The sequence below is a fragment of the Moschus berezovskii genome, chromosome 2 (genome assembly GCF_049115385.1).
Source record: "Moschus berezovskii isolate FMDL1 chromosome 2, NW_MosBer_1.0, whole genome shotgun sequence".
NCBI classification, from domain to species: Eukaryota; Metazoa; Chordata; class Mammalia; order Artiodactyla; family Moschidae; genus Moschus; species Moschus berezovskii.
The window spans coordinates 121,079,666-121,096,118 of NC_142461.1; the positions used below are offsets into that span (position 1 = coordinate 121,079,666).

The 16,453-nt window shown below is 38.7% G+C and overlaps 3 protein-coding genes across 33 annotated transcripts in view; all 3 read right to left on the reverse strand.

Moving 5' to 3' along the window:
• Positions 1-16,453, reverse strand: part of TTN (titin) — a 276,712-nt gene that overhangs the window by 204,531 nt on the left and 55,728 nt on the right. For all 31 annotated transcript variants that reach the window (XM_088830575.1, XM_088830572.1, XM_088830570.1 and 28 more), the window contains exons 44-45: positions 16,392-16,436; positions 1,301-1,579 (exon numbers count right to left, since the gene is read on the reverse strand). In XM_088830575.1, coding sequence (XP_088686701.1) covers positions 1,301-1,579; positions 16,392-16,436 — 324 coding nt within the window. The remainder of the gene's footprint in view (positions 1-1,300; positions 1,580-16,391; positions 16,437-16,453) is intronic.
• Positions 1,586-8,466, reverse strand: LOC148778609 (titin-like). The gene is made up of 2 exons (XM_088829881.1): positions 8,448-8,466; positions 1,586-5,112 (listed from the first exon to the last, which is right to left on the reverse strand). Exons 1-2 carry the CDS (start codon positions 8,464-8,466, stop codon positions 2,306-2,308), a joined length of 2,826 nt encoding a protein of 941 aa, XP_088686007.1. The 3' UTR covers positions 1,586-2,305.
• LOC129537928 (uncharacterized) lies at positions 8,587-16,385 on the reverse strand. Its single transcript, XM_055397809.2, has 2 exons — positions 15,442-16,385; positions 8,587-15,296 (listed from the first exon to the last, which is right to left on the reverse strand). The coding sequence occupies exon 2, from the start codon at positions 15,223-15,225 to the stop codon at positions 8,857-8,859; it is 6,369 nt and encodes a 2,122-aa protein (XP_055253784.2). The 5' UTR covers positions 15,226-15,296; positions 15,442-16,385; the 3' UTR covers positions 8,587-8,856.

The following is a 16,453-nucleotide window of genomic DNA, read 5'->3' on the forward strand; positions in this document are numbered from 1 at the left end:
ACCCTTATGTTTCAACTATAAATGCATCTGCTAAACCATTTCAGACTTGTAAAAATATATATAGCAGCAATTTTCTATGTCCATTCCACATTTGGAAGAAAGTCTTTAGGAACCTCTCTTTCTGGTTAAAAAAAATCCTCCTCTTTGTTCTTTCCTCTGTGACTTGAAGCTCAAGTGTTAGTTCTGTTACCAAACAGGCCTATTTTGGATAAAGAAATTTCCCAAAGTGTCATTAAGAATAATGCCATGCACTTGGTCGCATAGATATTCTTTGATCACAAAGCAAAAACCGCTGAATGGGTCACCGTGGGCCTGGGGTGTGGAGTTTCCAACATGGAAGAGTTGTGGAGGAGAGGAAGCTATAGGGAGCCCCGTCTTTTTCAAGTCAATGACATGTGCTGCATTTGTCTTTCCCCTCCATGCTCTCATTGGAAAAGAAGATCAAGGTAATATGGTAATCAACTAAACTTCAAAAAGAAAGAGAAGAGCAAAGGACAGGCCCACCCTGACACTGAGTGCATGGCTTCTGTCAACAGCACAAGTCATTGCTACCCCTGATCCCAAACCACAATTCATAAGCTCATAGTCACATTTTCCCATGGTAGAAAGAAAGCAAGAGAGAGAGAGGGAAGGAAGGGAGAGAAAGGAAAGAGCAACTAATCTTTTTTGCTAGTAAGGGAATTCAAACACTTGAGTGTTGCCTACTTGACAGTCATCCCGTATGTTATTAGGAAACTAAGAACAGAATATTTGTGTAGTTACTCTTATTTTTAAATTAGTAATAAAGTCTAGGGTGAGAATCCTAGCTTGGAGTCCTGTAATACCTCCCTATTGCTTATCAGGATTTTTTTAACTTTAGTCTTATGCGCTGTCCTTTTTTTCTGTTCTGCTTTTTTCCTGTTCTTAATTGGTTAATTGATTCCAAGTTATTAAATAGACTGGGACATCATCTATTTTTTAACAGCACCAAAATTGTCCTGAAATTTTTTTACACTAAGGGGCAAGCCAGACTAAAAGAGACCAAAACAAAAACTCAAACCACACTATCAGGAGTCACTGCGTGTATGATTCCTTGACATCCTCTTGAAATAAAAAGCTATTTTTTTCTTTAGCTGTTGTCAGAAATAGGACTGTAAACAAGAATTTCCCATCTCTCATAGGCTCTGCGGGAGCCACTGTGTTACCACGTTGGCTACTGGCCTCTCCAGCTGGTAGAACGCACACTTCCTGCGCCTATATGAAAGTAAAGTAGGCAATAATGTGAAACGGAACAACGTGTGTGTCAGCGAATGGCATTTACCTGTCACAGTCAGCGTGGCTGTGCAGCTGACACTGCCATACTCGTTGGAAGCTTTGCAGGTGTACTCGCCACAGTCAACAACCTGGGTTCTCAGGATTTCCAGGGTGCTGACATAATTTGCAGACCGAATAGAACACTTGTCACTTTCATAGATTTCTCGTCCAGCTTTGAACCACTGGAAGCGGACATTGGGGGCGCTGTGGATCTCACAGGTAAATTTGGCGAGGTGGCCCAGGGCTACTTCCAGGGGCTCAATTCTCCTCCTGATCACTGGAGCAGCTGCAAAGGGAAGCAGAGGCTGTTAGCACGTCTCCTTACTAGGCACCTCACATTTTTCTTTTCCTTCTAACTTTTGTTGCTGTTAATGGAGTAAAACAGTTGAAATTGGTGAGATGGATTGCAGCAGTTTAAGACAAGTGACTGGAAAATGAGAAAGATCATTGAGGCAAAAGAAGACAAGAAGCAGCTTTCAACATATTCAACTGTTATTTTCCAGTGAATTGTGAACAATGTGATGCTTTGGCTTACATGCATAATAACATGATATATTTTTTTAATATACCATGCCAACTAGGAATACTCAGAATAATGTGAAAAAAACATGATCTACTAAATAAAGTGATGTAGTGAAACAATAGCAAAAAAAAAAAAAAAGAAATCGAAACAAGAAACAGAAATAGACAACTAATCATGGTTATTTTGAATTTAAGAATGAGACTGATGATTTCAGGGTAACCAGGTGTTCACTGACAGCTTTTGATTACATATCATTAAAGTATTTTCACATAGAAATAGACTGAAAACATTTATCAGTTTTATGAAATATATGAAAATACATTTATTTTTTAAATAAATAGCAGTATAACTATAACATACCACCCAGGAAGGCAGTAAGGAAAAAGAAGAAGAGTTAATAACCATGATTATGTCTGTGATTTCATTTTTGTTCTAAACAAATTTTGGCAATGGCAGGTAAGTGAAAATTCGGTGATGAAACCTAAATCACTACAACCCAGTGAATGTTAGAGCTTGATGCACTGAATCCTTAAAAATCCAACCTCTTTTGACTACAGTGAGTTTAGCTGAAGTTGTTGCTTTTCCGTTGTCATTCAAGGCCTCACACGTATATTCCCCTTGATGCTCTTCTCTATTGACTTTGTCGATTACTAGCGTATATGTATTTTGATCCTGTAAACACTTGAACTTTTCATCTGAAGGGAGCAGTTTACTCTCAAAATACCAATTCACCTCTTTGGCATTTGTTATGGATGACGTGAGGCTTATGATGTCACCTTCCTCGGCAAATGTGTCCACCAAGGGTGTCTGCACGTCAGGACCATCCTCTCCGAGCTTCCTGTCTTCCTCGCCCTCAGCTTCCTGTATCTCTGCTCTACCAACCTCCTCAGCTCCACCTTCAGGGACTTTCTCTTTTTCCTCTGATGGTTTTGAGGCCTCTTCCTGTTCTTCATTAGAAACAGCAGCAGAAGCGGTTGTGGTCCCCACAGCTTTCACCTGACTCTCCACCTTAAAGAAACTGATCTCTTCCTTCGAGACAAGATACTTAGATTCAACTTCTGGTTCAGTGACTGCTTCAAGCTTCTGTGAACTGGAAAAAGAAACATCTTCCTGCGAGGCTACTGTGGCTCCTTTCTCAATTCCAGGCTCCTCAGCTGTTAAAATGTTCATTTCCTCACATACAGAGCACAACGCCTCCTTCAGTTCAGTTTTCAAGTCAGCCATTTGAGGATCAATGCCTTTAATAGTGATGGTTAATTCTTCTGTCAGAGATTTCACTGAGGTAATCAGATAGGTGCACATAATGCAGTTGGGCTCTTGGGTAAAGTCTATGGCCTTGACCTCCACCTGTTCAACGTTTCTTAACCATTCAGAGAAAAGACTCCGTTGCTCGCTGGCCACTGCTGCTTGCAAAGCACTGCGGATCTGAGTTTTCAGGTTTAATCGCTGCTCTTCTGGAATACCGGAAAGCAAACTTTCCTTAGAAAGAAAATCACTTCCCTGTACCTCCTGCACACCATTCACTGCCATAGGCTCCTTTTTATACTCCACGGTTTGGTTCAGGGGCAATGCCAAGGTGTCAGAATGCTCTTCCTTGAGCAGTACCTGCTTTTCCTCACATGCTAATGGAAACCTTAAGGACTGGCCTTCCTCAATCCTGGCTGCAAAATCTTGCCCTGCACTATCCAGTTGATCCACACTTTCCATCAAAATTTCACTTTCTGTGCACGTGTGTTCTGAAGGGACGCTGGAGACTGTGCCGTCAGGACCCTGGAAAGTTTGTGCACGTCCCTCAGCTGAGCTCTGATTCAGGAAGAGAGCATTTTGTGCCTCTTGCTTTTGAAAAGTCTCTCTCTGCCCTCTGTCCACTGCAGACACTGTCTTGTCTTTTGACAAAAGTACTTCCTCAGCCACAGAGGTTGGATATGAATGGGCTGGTGTTTCTTTTATTGATGACTGTGGATAACTCTCTTCAGGTTCAGCTAATAAAGTTTGCAGAGACTCAACTGTTGATGAACTAATTTCCTCTATGGACATGGCACTTGGGAAGATTTTTTCCGTATCTGATAGAACTACCTGAGGCTCAGGCTCTTGACACATCAGAGTATCTTCTCTGGGGAGGGTGTCCTGGGACTGGGCAATCTGCAGCTGTAAATTGGGAGGTGGTTCCTTGATAGGCTGGACAGGAATAGTGCCACTGATGGAAAGAAGTTCTCTGGTGCTTTCAGGAGGGGGCATATCGTGTTCCAACATGACTGTGGATTGCAGTTGCTCAGTTTTTAAAGTAACTTGACTGCTTAGTTCATTGGTTTTAACCACATGCTCATAAGAAAACTGTTGTTTTTCTTCTGCAATTAAGGAAGCTTTCAAAATGGCATCTTTTACGAAAGCTACAACTTCCTGCTCTGAGTCAAACGTCTCAAGTACAGGGTCCTTTAACGGTGTGTGTGGAAAACCTTCCGGAGCTTCTGGTGTGGACGCTGCTTTGCAGGTGGCATCAGTCATGCCTGTGTCTTCCAGAAGCACAAACAGCTCTGCTGCACTGGTGGACTCACCCCACACATTCTCCGCTTTACAGACATAGAGACCACCATCTCCTTTCTGAGGATCGTTGACGATGAATGTCCCGGAACCATCAGGATTATGAATGATGGTGTAATAAACATTGGTACAAAGTTGCTTGTTTTCTTTGAACCACAGAACAGCGGGTGCAGGCTCTCCGAGTACCATGTACTCAAAGATGGCAGGGAGCCCCTGCACACAGTGCACTGGTTTCAGCTCCTTAAGGAAGTAAGGAGGGCAAGGGCCTTGGCGCTTTTCCCGAGATTTCTCCTCCACCGATTCTGGTTCGTCACGGCCCTCGGCTTCAGAATTTATTTTCAGATATGCGCTACACATTGCCTGCCCATATTCATTACTGGCAATACACGTATATTCTCCCTCATCCTCCAGTTTGGCGAACAGAATGATCAAGCTGTGATCATTACCGTCAAAAACAAATTTGTAGTCAGCTGAAGGGGTTAACATTGTTCCATTAAAGAACCACTGTATCTGGGGTGTGGGAATGCCTATGACAGTAACAAACAGCTTCGCCACGTCCCCTATGCTTATTTCAGCATTTGACACTTCTCTGATGAAAACTGGGGCATTGCCCTCCTTTTTGGAATCAAATTTAGGTGAATAAACTGAAGGTTCAGACAAAGGTTCAAGTGTTTCATTTCTATTAGATAACTGAAGGTCACAGCTAGAGGTTTGAGGTCCTTCTTCTTTGGCAGACAGAAGAGAAATAGAAAACTCTGTATGGGAAAAAATGATTATTATTTTACTATCAATTTTACTTAAATAAACGAAGAAGTCAGAGAATTACACACCAATTGACAGTCTCCTGCTTTATTCCTGAAATTGTTAATTACCATGAGATTAATTTATCAAAAAGCACATTTCTAAAATTTTAACCTTAGCTTATTATATCACATGATTATAAGTACTGTACTGATGCAACTTTCAATCCATTTCATTTGTGTTAGAGTTTATAAATTTTAAAGATGTTCTTATGAGTTTTCTGTTGTGATAGTCTCAATTCTAAAGTTTGCAAAACTGCTGGCTAAATATTTATAATAAAAGGATTCTAGATCCAAATATTTTTCTTTAACTAAAAATTCCAATAAATATTAAGTAACTAATATCATTTAATATTACTTAAATATTAAATAAAAAAGAATTGAGGACTATTTAAATAAATGTCTAAAAAGATCCATAATTATTTCTTACATTTAGAATTTTCTTGAGTTTAAGAAGGATTTTCATTGTCAAATTGAAGACTGTTTATTTCCAAAATAAAACATCTATGTTTAAGTTACTGCTTATAAACTGAAGCCATTACTAAAAATAAGTGGCTACAGAAATGGTTGATGTGACTTTGTAAGAGAACCACTGTTTTCAATTACTAGAAATGCAAGGCTTCTTTTGCCTATGTAAATTGCCACATCACCTCAGCGAAGCTTTTATAATGAGGCTTACGCTAAGAAAATGGGAGAATCAAAAATGAGAGAAAACTCCAGCATTAAAAATTTGATTATATTTTATTGCACAAGAAATACCTATACAGTCTTATTGAACACAAAAACAAACAATGAATAACAGATGTTCTTCAAAGTTTCATGAACAGAATGAAAGAAATGTAATTTGATAACAAGGGATTAGCTTTTCATTAGATTTGTTAGGTATGTAGACTAGCTCTATTAATAATAGTTTTATTACTTTACCTAAAAGTAGTTTGACTATTGTATTAGTTCACTCCACTTGCATTACAGGGAACAGTCTTATGTTTTAATTCAAATGTAGAAGCAGTAAAGAACAAGATTCCAGTGTCTGTTGGCTATAAATATATTGATAAAACTTATCTATAAATAGTCAATTATTTATCATTTCAATTATTCAGTTGTAAAAACATTAATTTCACATTCTAATGACCACTTAACTTCACATTTAATCTATAATGTTATCACTCATCTCAGCTTTCCCTTCATTTATGCTCCCAAAATATCTGTAAAAGGAGTGAATGTCAATACAGTGAAAATACCCCTACTCACTAACAAGATGAAATATTTTCAGTGTTTTCTCTTTCTTCTAAACATGGTATAGTAACCATAAAAACATACTAAATGAAATTCAAGAGTGATGAAACATGAAAGGTGTAGTTAAAATTACATGCAGTAGTAACAGCTAATAATTATGTCTAGATGCTACTATGCGTAGTACAAAGAATTTTATATCTAGCACAAGAGAAATGAATATCTCAGGCTTTTAAGTTATATGCCATTGACCTGGAAAATAAAAAATTCCGTTTAATTATCTGTAACAGTAAGTAAGCCAAGTGTGGGCAAGGCTTATTTTTCTCTACTCAGTCATTGCTATTTTGAATATCCTCAAGTTCAATGCTCCTGAGGCTAACAATTCTAATGAGCAAAATCAAATAAAGTCCACCTTTATATAAGCATAAAAGTATAGTTTTCAGCTCTTCATGCCAATCCAAAAAGGCAATAAAACTCTTCTTCTTTTAAGAACAGGTTTGAACTATTGTGATGCTGTATAACGTTTGGGTAAAGTGTGCTTGTTTGTCACAACCTGAATTTGTAATTTATTTAAAAGTCCATTATGAGATTAAGAGTAGAATAAATCCCCAAGTCTCTAAACTGCAGAATTAGTTTTATTTCAGGGATTTATGATGTGATATATTATATCATGTCTATAATTATGACCAGATATTGTGTGCTCATTGGTTGAAACAGAAAAGATAGTTCCACAACAGTGTACCTATATTGATAAGTTATGGTGACTCTAAGCAAGCAAAGCCAATGTTCTTCAGTGGGGCAGTGAGGAGGGTGGGGTATAAGCCTCACTGCTGTGTCTAGATCCTACATATATACTCCCAGGTTTCTTCTTTAATTTGAAAGGCTTTTAGGGAATTCCCACTGTGGGAATAAAAATTTTGACAAATGAAAGAAACATAATAAACATAACTGGATATATGGATTCTTTTGAAAATTTAAATGACTCATGTTTTACAATTCAATTAAAATTAGTATATTTAATATGATCATGGTATGTAAACATTGCTCAACTCAGGGTGGAAAACAGCCATTAATTAACAGTGAGTAATTTATAGAGCTGGAAGAAGAAAAGTTTCACAATCTAATTACTATATTCTACTATTTCTCTTGTCAACTGGGGCAAAGTTAAAATGCATTCTGAATTATATTAAGAGAAGTTACTACTGACTGGAATGACACACAATCAGAGTTGAATGATTGCCTCTGAGGTCTTCTGGGCTAACCCTTTGTTTTTATACAGGAAAACTAAATTTCTTTGTATTTATTATATATTATACAAGAGAAAATTTAGTTCACAGTGGCACATAGGTATACATTAAGGATTTTGTGAATTTACTATAATTTTGAAAAACCAAAAGAGTCACTTCAGAAACATATATGCTGATATATTTTCAATTTGAATGCTTATTAATTTCTAGTTAGTTTTAAAAATTCAGGAAAATGACAGGAAAGCTAATTATCTTACTATTTGTATATAATCTGAAATACAAATTACCATACTGCCTCAATATTAAAAGTATCCCACCTTCTTTTTCTAATTTTAAAGATTCTGAAATCGTACTACAGCTTAAAATTTATATGTAAATGAGATACAGTAGTCCTTTCCTCATCCCAGGCCAGTATCAAATTAATGTTGCATTTTTATACTTAATGTTATCTTAAAAATTGAGAAAATGAAGCAGTTTCAAAAGTGGAAAGATATTTAAATGCATATTCTGCAAATGTCTAGGTGAACTCTATCCACCAAGAGAGCACCATTGGTCCCTTCAACACCAGCAAGAGTTAAAATGCTTAAGAGGAGGGATATTAATGAGGAAAATATTTTTTTTAAAGAGCTAAAAGTAAATATTAAGACTACAAGGTAAAACAAATTATAGAATTAGTTACCAACTGGGCAAAGCTGGTTTCTATAGATGTTAGGTCTATTCAAAGTCTGAGTGAATAAGCATGGATTTGGATGAAAAAGGGTTATTATTTCAAAAATGACTTCTACTCCGAGCAGAGAGATTTTACCTTACCATTTGTCTGTGTGGTCATCTGACATGGTCTTCCATTTTACAGTTTACATAGACAGTTTATCTGCTAAAAGAGAATGCATGCTGCTGACACACTTTATGGAGTGGGAAGGAAGATAAAGCAGAAGTGCCAACAAGTAGGTAGCCAAGGAGATGTTTAATAGTGCTTGATGCTTCACAGCAGAACTGACACAGGTGATGATCCCACAGTTTAGATAAGAGAATATTTACATGTGTTACAAACAAGAGATTTCCACATAGAGAAAGTGTTTTCCCAGGGTTTTTTCAATGTGATGTGTTCAAATAGAGCAGATGTATTTGGAAACTTATCAGATCTACACAGTTTGGAAGAGGTGAAAGCACTCATCAGTTCTCATCATCATGGAGGCACTAAGACATCTCAGGGAGAATGTTAAATGAGGGTGAGCACAGCGCGGGCCTCAGCCATGCCCGATTTGTTCGTAGCTACACACCTGTACTCACCTTCATCCTCTTTCACTAAGCTTGTTATGAACAGGTTGTGGAATCCTATGCCACTTTCCTCGGCACTGAACCTTGCTCCTTGCACTAACTTCCCATCTTTGTACCAGTAAACCATGGGCCTTGGAGAGCCACGGACTAAACACTGGAAATAAGCTGCTGTACCTAACGGTGCAGAACAGTCAGAAATACCTTTGATAAACCTGGGAGGCCCTTCGACCACCTGAAATTCAAAAAAGCTGTCTGCATATTTGCTCTTTAAGACTAACTCTTCCTTCACACTGCTTAATGTCACTTTGCTTCTCTGTGACATCAGAGCTGACATTTCGGAGTCTCCCATGGTGAGGAATCCCCGACAGATCGCCTCCCCTACACTGTTCACAGCTCTGCACCTGTAAGTCGCACTGTCAGAAAGACAAACGTTGTGAATCTTCAGGGTGTGACTTCCCTTCTCCTCACTAATCACATATTTAAGGTCATCTGGCTCAATACACGTGTATTCTTTATACCATTTTATTTCGGGAGTTGGGATGCCTATGACTGAACATTTGAACACAGCGTCTGAGTTTTCTGGAATTCTAAAATCACAAATAGGCATTACAAAGCGAGGAGGCATTTCGAATACTTCTAAGTCGATTTTTAAATCTTTGTCTCCTGCCTCCCTTGAAGCCATACTTGGATCTGCTAAATTCAATGGGAGAACATCTAGGCTCACAACCATGCTTTTATGATCAGGAGTAAATTCAGGAACTGTGACTATTTTCACTTGCTTCTCAAATTCTTTAACATCTTTTTCACTTAATTCAACTTCCAGGACAATTTCCTGAGGAGAAGGGGTCCTTGACGCAGTGTTTTCCAGATCAAACTCCATGACATGCTGGTGTGTTACTGGAGGCGGGAGTGCCACTGCTCTCTTTTGTTGGGGCACAATGTCCACATGTGCAAAACTCTTTGCTTCCCCTATGATGTTCACAGCATGGCACATGTACTCTCCCCCCTCTCCGTTTTGAATGCTAGCAATTTCCAAAGAGCACACATTACCCACCCTTTCTATTTTGATTCTTTCATCTGGCTCCAGCAAAGATTTATTTCGATACCATTTCACACCAGGAACTGGAAGGCCCTCAACTTCAACAATGAAGCCCAAAGTTGTGTTTTCATAGATCTTCCTTTTGGTCAGAGGTTCAATAAAAGATGGAGGCATTTCATTGTCTTTGGGTTCAATGGCTTCACTGGGTGTGCCAAAGGAATCAGAACGCCATAATTCGTAGGCTGAGCTTCTGTCTTCTGTAGGTGTGTGGAAACGTTCACTTGACAGACTGTCCTCCCTACCTAGCTCTGATGGGGGCCTTTTAAAGTTTGCAGTGGGGTTTGGTCCTCCAGTAGGAATAGAGTATTGTTCAGCTGTTTTCCCTCCTAGAGGGGTGGAATATCTCTCTAGGGTCTCTCCTGGGGGTGTGGAGTATCTTTCTAAGGTCTCTCCTGAGGGTGTAGAGTATCTTTCTAGGGTCTCTCCGGGGGGTGTGGAGTACCTCTCTAGGGTCTCTCCTGGGGGTGTGGAGTATCTCTCTAAGGCCTCCCCTGGAGGTGTGGAATATCTCTCCATTGTCTCTCCTGGGGGTGTGGAATATCTTTCTGCTACCTCGCCTTCAGAAGGTGTTGAGTACCTTTCAGTAGCTTCCTCTAGAGCTGTGGTTCTTTCAGTAGTCTTATCCCCTAAATCTCTTGAGGATTTTTCAGTTGTATCTAAAGGAGGAAAATACAAATCAGGAGACTTGGGAGTTTCAAAATGTTCAACAGAGGATGGTGGGGTATAAAACTGATCTAGCTCAGAGATTTCTTCACTGCTGATACTTCCCACATCAATGGAAATATCAGATTCAGGAGAAAATGGGCGTCCCAGGGACTCCTGTTGTTGGCTGTAATACTCATACACAGTGTTGAAAGTTACTTCTTCAACCTCCATTGATGTGACTGAGTCAGTCTGAACACGTTCTGCCTTGTGCCTGGCGTCTTCAGTCTCAGGAGCTTCATGTTTTCCAGCAGCAAGTAAGTACTGTGTCAGGGAGGTCTCGGATTCCATCACCTCCGTTCTGTGTGCCTCATCCAACTTGGGAGGGTTTTCAGAAAAACGAGTTTCTGCCTTTTCTCTTTCAGTGGTGGAGAAAGAAGTTTCATCCTGTACTTGAATTTCTTCATCACATTTTACTTTTTCAGGGGCATCCATTTTTTCCCTTACTTGTCCGTTTGGATTCTGTTGTTCCTCAGTTACCAGGAAGGGAAAGCACTGACTTAAGGGCATTTTCCTGTGCAGTGTGTCTGCTTCCTGAACATCACCTGTGTGGTCTCCCAGAATTCCAGCGGTATAGGCCTCTGTCCCTCCATCTTGCTTTTGAAATGATGTCAAGTCTAGTTCCAAGGTATGTTCTTCCTCCATTTCACAAATCTCTAAGAGCTTTTCCTCACTTGCAGCTTTTTTCAAATGTGAGATGAAACTCCCATCTCCATTTTTCTCAGATGTATCAGTTTCTCCTGCATCAGCAGATGAGCTCTGAAGTAGGGCACATGATTCATTATAGATCTCTTCAGAAAAAGTTTTAAGAGAAATATCAGTATTCAAAATTTCTAAATTTTGTTCATGCATATGTTTTTCCAAATAAAAGGCATTTTCATCACTGCCCCTTTTCTCCCTCAGAGTCCTATCTGAAAACTCCTTACTGGAAGAAATCTCTGGATTTGCAAGTATGTTACTTTGCACGCTTTGAGAGGTATCCTGTGTAACAGATTGTATGGTTTCAGGGCTAGGAACTTCCTCTTTATAAGGTGTTGCCTGCTCTTGACACTCCTTAGCTGGGTCTCCTAAATGAGAATACATTTGTTTCAGATCAAATACAAGGTTCTCAGCATCATCCGCTTCAGAAGCAGGATGCTGGGTTTGAAAATATGTTTCTTCTGGTTGATCACCATGTAATCTAACTTCTTGAAATTTTACATCTGCAGTTTCTATTTGAGCATGAAATTGCTTGAGGTCAAATGTAACAGGTGCTTCATATTCAGCCCTTTCAGAAGCTGCAGATTGATCTGTAAGAGCTATTTCTTGTAATTCAGACTCCTGATGAGTTTGAGAAGAAAGTAACTCTAAATTCATTACAATGTTAGATGAATCCTGTTCAGTGTTTGGAGGCATTTCCTCTGCCTCATGCACATTTGTGTGTAGGTTACTTGGTCTTGATTTTCTTTGTCTTAATTGAAAGTCTTTGTCATCAAGCTTCCTTTGAGGAGGATTCATGAATGATTTCTTGGTAGGTCTTTTTTCTAGAACACCTTTTTCTGCCTGTTGTAACTTTTCAAATGCGATGATTCTATGCCTCACCTTTTTTCCTGGGTAGTATCTCTCTTCCCCAAAGGGTTCTTCCCATACAATGACGGACGATTCTTTTGTATTGTAACTATCAGAAGTTCTCTCTGAGTGTATAGTTGGTAAATAGTCAGTCTGGGCATATTCTTGCACGTTTTCCCTCTCTGGTCCACTGAATTTTCCAAAATCATTTCTTACTTTTTTTCTATTTTTAACTTCATTGAAATCATCACCAAATGCATAAACAGTCCCCTCTGCTTGGTGTGGCTTTGATTTTTCATTTACATGTTCCTCTTCCCCTTCATCTTGCCATTGTATGAGTTCAGCTTGGAGAGGCTTATTGATTCTTAAGGATCTAGAAGTACACTGCATAAATCTGGGCAGTTTTTCTCTAGAAGATGTACAAGAAACGTGGCCTTTCTGCTCTATCTGTTCAGCTGTCTCAGGGCTTTGAAAATACTCTCTTACAGAATATTCTTTTATATTGGATTGAGGAGTAAAAGAACCAGTTGGATAATCATAAATATGTGCCCTTACAGATTCTCCCTGAATGTGTTGATCTTTGGAATATCTGGCATAAATTCCACCCATATTTTCTAATTGACTATATTTCCTGTCAGTGACAGGTTCCACTGTTAGGTCCGAAACACTCTCAACTGCGCCTGAATTGTTTTTAGCAACGCATCTATATTTCCCAGAATCTTGAGAATTAACATCATTAATATATAGCCTGTGGCAACAATTAATTTCTTCAAACTGGAACTTCTGGTTCTGCCTTAGAAGGACTCCATTGTGGAACCATGTCACAGCTGGCTTAGGCTCGCCAGAGAGTAAACATTCAAGGACTATGGAATCCCCTTCTCTACACCTGGCACGTTGTGGCATTTCCTGTAACACTTCTGGTGGCTCGTTAGTAATGTCAGAAGAGAATATGAACTTGTGTTTTGGTGAGCGAGTCACCTCATCCTGAGGCGTTGCCTTAGGTTCCAACTCCTCCAGTTGAAACAAGTCTCTTGACTCTCTATCCTGTTCTGGGGTAGGAGTAGCTGCCGTTATCTGAATTTCTACAGGAAAGGAAAGCAATTCTGTGCCTGCAGAGGGAGGAACTGGTGGGTTAGTTTTTAACATATGGAGGTTTGTTTGGCCCTCTCGTCTTAAAGGAGGAGGCATGCCTTTTGCTTGGTCAAACACCAACATCAGTTCCTCTTCCTCATCGGTATAGTCTGGCAACACTGGGACCCGATATGCTTCCAGATCATGCCTTTGTTTTGACTTCACTTTAAGTACACTCGTTGTTTTTACTGTTCCATATTGGTTAAATAGCACGCAGGTAATGAAACCTTCATTTTGAGGAAGAACAGAAGAAAAGGTTAATGTTGAATAGTTTTCGAAGGTCTGAGTGATAAAGCCTTGATTACGTGGGATTGGTATATCATTGTTATACCATGTCACTATGGGTTGAGGATATCCTTGAAAATGACACACAAATTCACAACTGTCACCTTCATAAACTTCTTGAGATTCTATTTCTTGAAGAAATGAAGGTGGGCAACGTTGCAGACGTTTTTGGAAAGGATTTTCAAAATATCTTGTGGCTTTTTCTTCCTGTTCAGTTTCAAATTCATCAGCTTTAAAGGAGGTGGAGTGTTGTAACTCTCTCAAATCATCTTTTCTTATTTCAATATCTAATGCTTCACTTTCTTGGATATTTACAACTGAGCCAAAAGATTCACTGGTGTATGGTGTAGTAACTTGAGACACCTTTTCAGGGGTCTCAAATATCTCCTCATTCTTACTTACGTTCATGGTATCTTCAGATGACTCTACGATTTTGGTTTGGGTCATAATGGGTTCAAGTTGTTCTCCTGCTTGGATAGTCTCATTTACTAGAATCTTACTGTATAAATGGTCTCTTGATAGACTTTCTCTTAGAAATGCCTCTTGGCTCATTCTCATCTCAGTCTGGAGAATTTCCTCATTGATAGCAGTGTGAAAGATTGTGGGAGAGTCTCCAGATTCCACATTTTGATCCATTAATTTAGGAAGGACCTGCAGATCCTGGACAATGCCCTCGGTTGAATTATCTACCTCTTCCCTATCGTCAGCTAGATCAGGCATAGAACTGCTTTTTATTTCCTCTCTAGAGAATAGAACATCCTTATCACTATCTTCACTTCTCAGAGTTCTTGAACTTATTTCAGATGATGTGTCTAACAGAGATAATTTCTTTTTCTCCATCAACATTCTTCTAGCCTCCCGTAAACGGTGCAACTTCATTTTGGTCTCCTCATCCAAGAAACTTTTGCCTACATTAAGCCATCCCTTTATGTCAGATTTACTTTCTAAATATTCTTCCTCATACATTAAATCTGTTTTCCTGCCAGGGCACACTGTCTTAAAGTGTATAGTTCGCATCATTCCCTGTTGTTCCACGTCTTGCTTCTTATTAAAGGGAGAACCAGTAAACCTCAGGTCAACCTTCAACCTCCCTTCTCTCCTTTCAGCTAAAGCTGCCACATTTCCATGTGTCTGTTCTACCCTTTGCAGAAATTCTAAATATTTCTCATCTTGCCCTTTTTGAATTACGAGCAATGATGCAGTTGATTCAGCAGAGCCTTCACTATTAATTGCTAATAATCTGTAACTTCCAGAATCTCGGTCTTGGACACTTTTAACCTCTAAGCTGGAAGAGTGATGATGTAAATCACTCTCTGTTTTTATGACCCGTCGAAGCCCTGTTGCGATAGGTCGATTGTTATGAAACCAAGTCATTTCTGGAGTTGGACAGGCAATTAATTTACACATAAAAACAACAGGTTCACCCTCAAAAACATATTTAAATGTAAGTTTTTGGGTAAAAGAAGGCTTGAAATATTCTGGCCAGGAGCTTGTTGATGATATTCTACTTGCATATCTTTTAGCAGCCATGGAGCTGTGGTCCATGTCTTCAGAATCTGAGAAGGCATCACGGGTCTCTCTTTCTGAATGCTCAGATTCTTCTTCAGAGGCTGACTCTAAAAAAAGAGTTCAATTTGAAAGCATTTTACTATTTTCCATAGTATTTGAAAAAGTTGAAAATAAATGAAATTGCGAAATAGAAAATGAAATAAAGTGCATGCTACAGATTCTCACAAATCCATAAAAAAAAAATTCACTCACCATATTTGTTCGAATAAACGCAACACCATGCTCTGTTTAAAAGATTCTGACACGAAAATCGTTCGTTGTCTGGTCTTTTCTTCAAACTGCTGAAATTTCTTCTTGAACAAGCAAAAATGCATTTCAAAATAACATGTTCCTGTGCATACTTGTTTTGAGAGCAGGAAAACTGTTCTTTTGATGGCTAAGAGGAAAATCTTACCTGACTTGCAGAGAGTGGAATAAACGCCCTTTCTGATTCTTTTGATTATAGATTAAATTAGTATATTTTTGGAGAATTAACTATTTAAGAAATATATATGAGAACTAAAACCATAAGTAATTAGCTAAAATAAAATAAAATGAGAAGGCGTTTATTCGAACTAATACAGCCAAAAAGTCACTATGTTATGCAAAGAAAAGCAGGCAATAAGGATCATGTAAGGCAGCTGTCTGCAAGCCAGTGTAAGAGACATATCAGTGTTAAAATGATGTATGTGCATGAAGTGTGAACCAGAATGGGGATGTAACACTGTCACACATCCTAAACAAAAAAGCATTTCAATTATGATTCACTCATGACATTGCATTCTGAGGATGACAGCTAGGTTACTGTCTATTGTCCCATTTAATTCACTGTGATTTTGAAAACAAACTTCTACTTATGATTTCATGCATTAAGATGAAAACCTTTTCTAATACGCGCTTTTGAAAATGTCTGCAAACAGGAAGTTGAATATGGCTAATAAATTTTAAATACAAAAGTTTAAATTACCATAAAACAAATGACTGTGAAATGCATGTAACCATCAGCATATTAAATCAGGCATGCGACATAGTAATATATACTCTAAGAGATATATTTGTACAGCTATGTCATTTTTCCTCAATAATACTAACAGAAGGAAGCTCAAGGATTTTATTAATCCTTCAGAATTTCTATTTAAATCTCACATTCAATATAACAATACCTTTCATCTCCATCTCAATCTGCTCATGCAACATTGATTCAGGAGCTAGAATGGAAAAACAG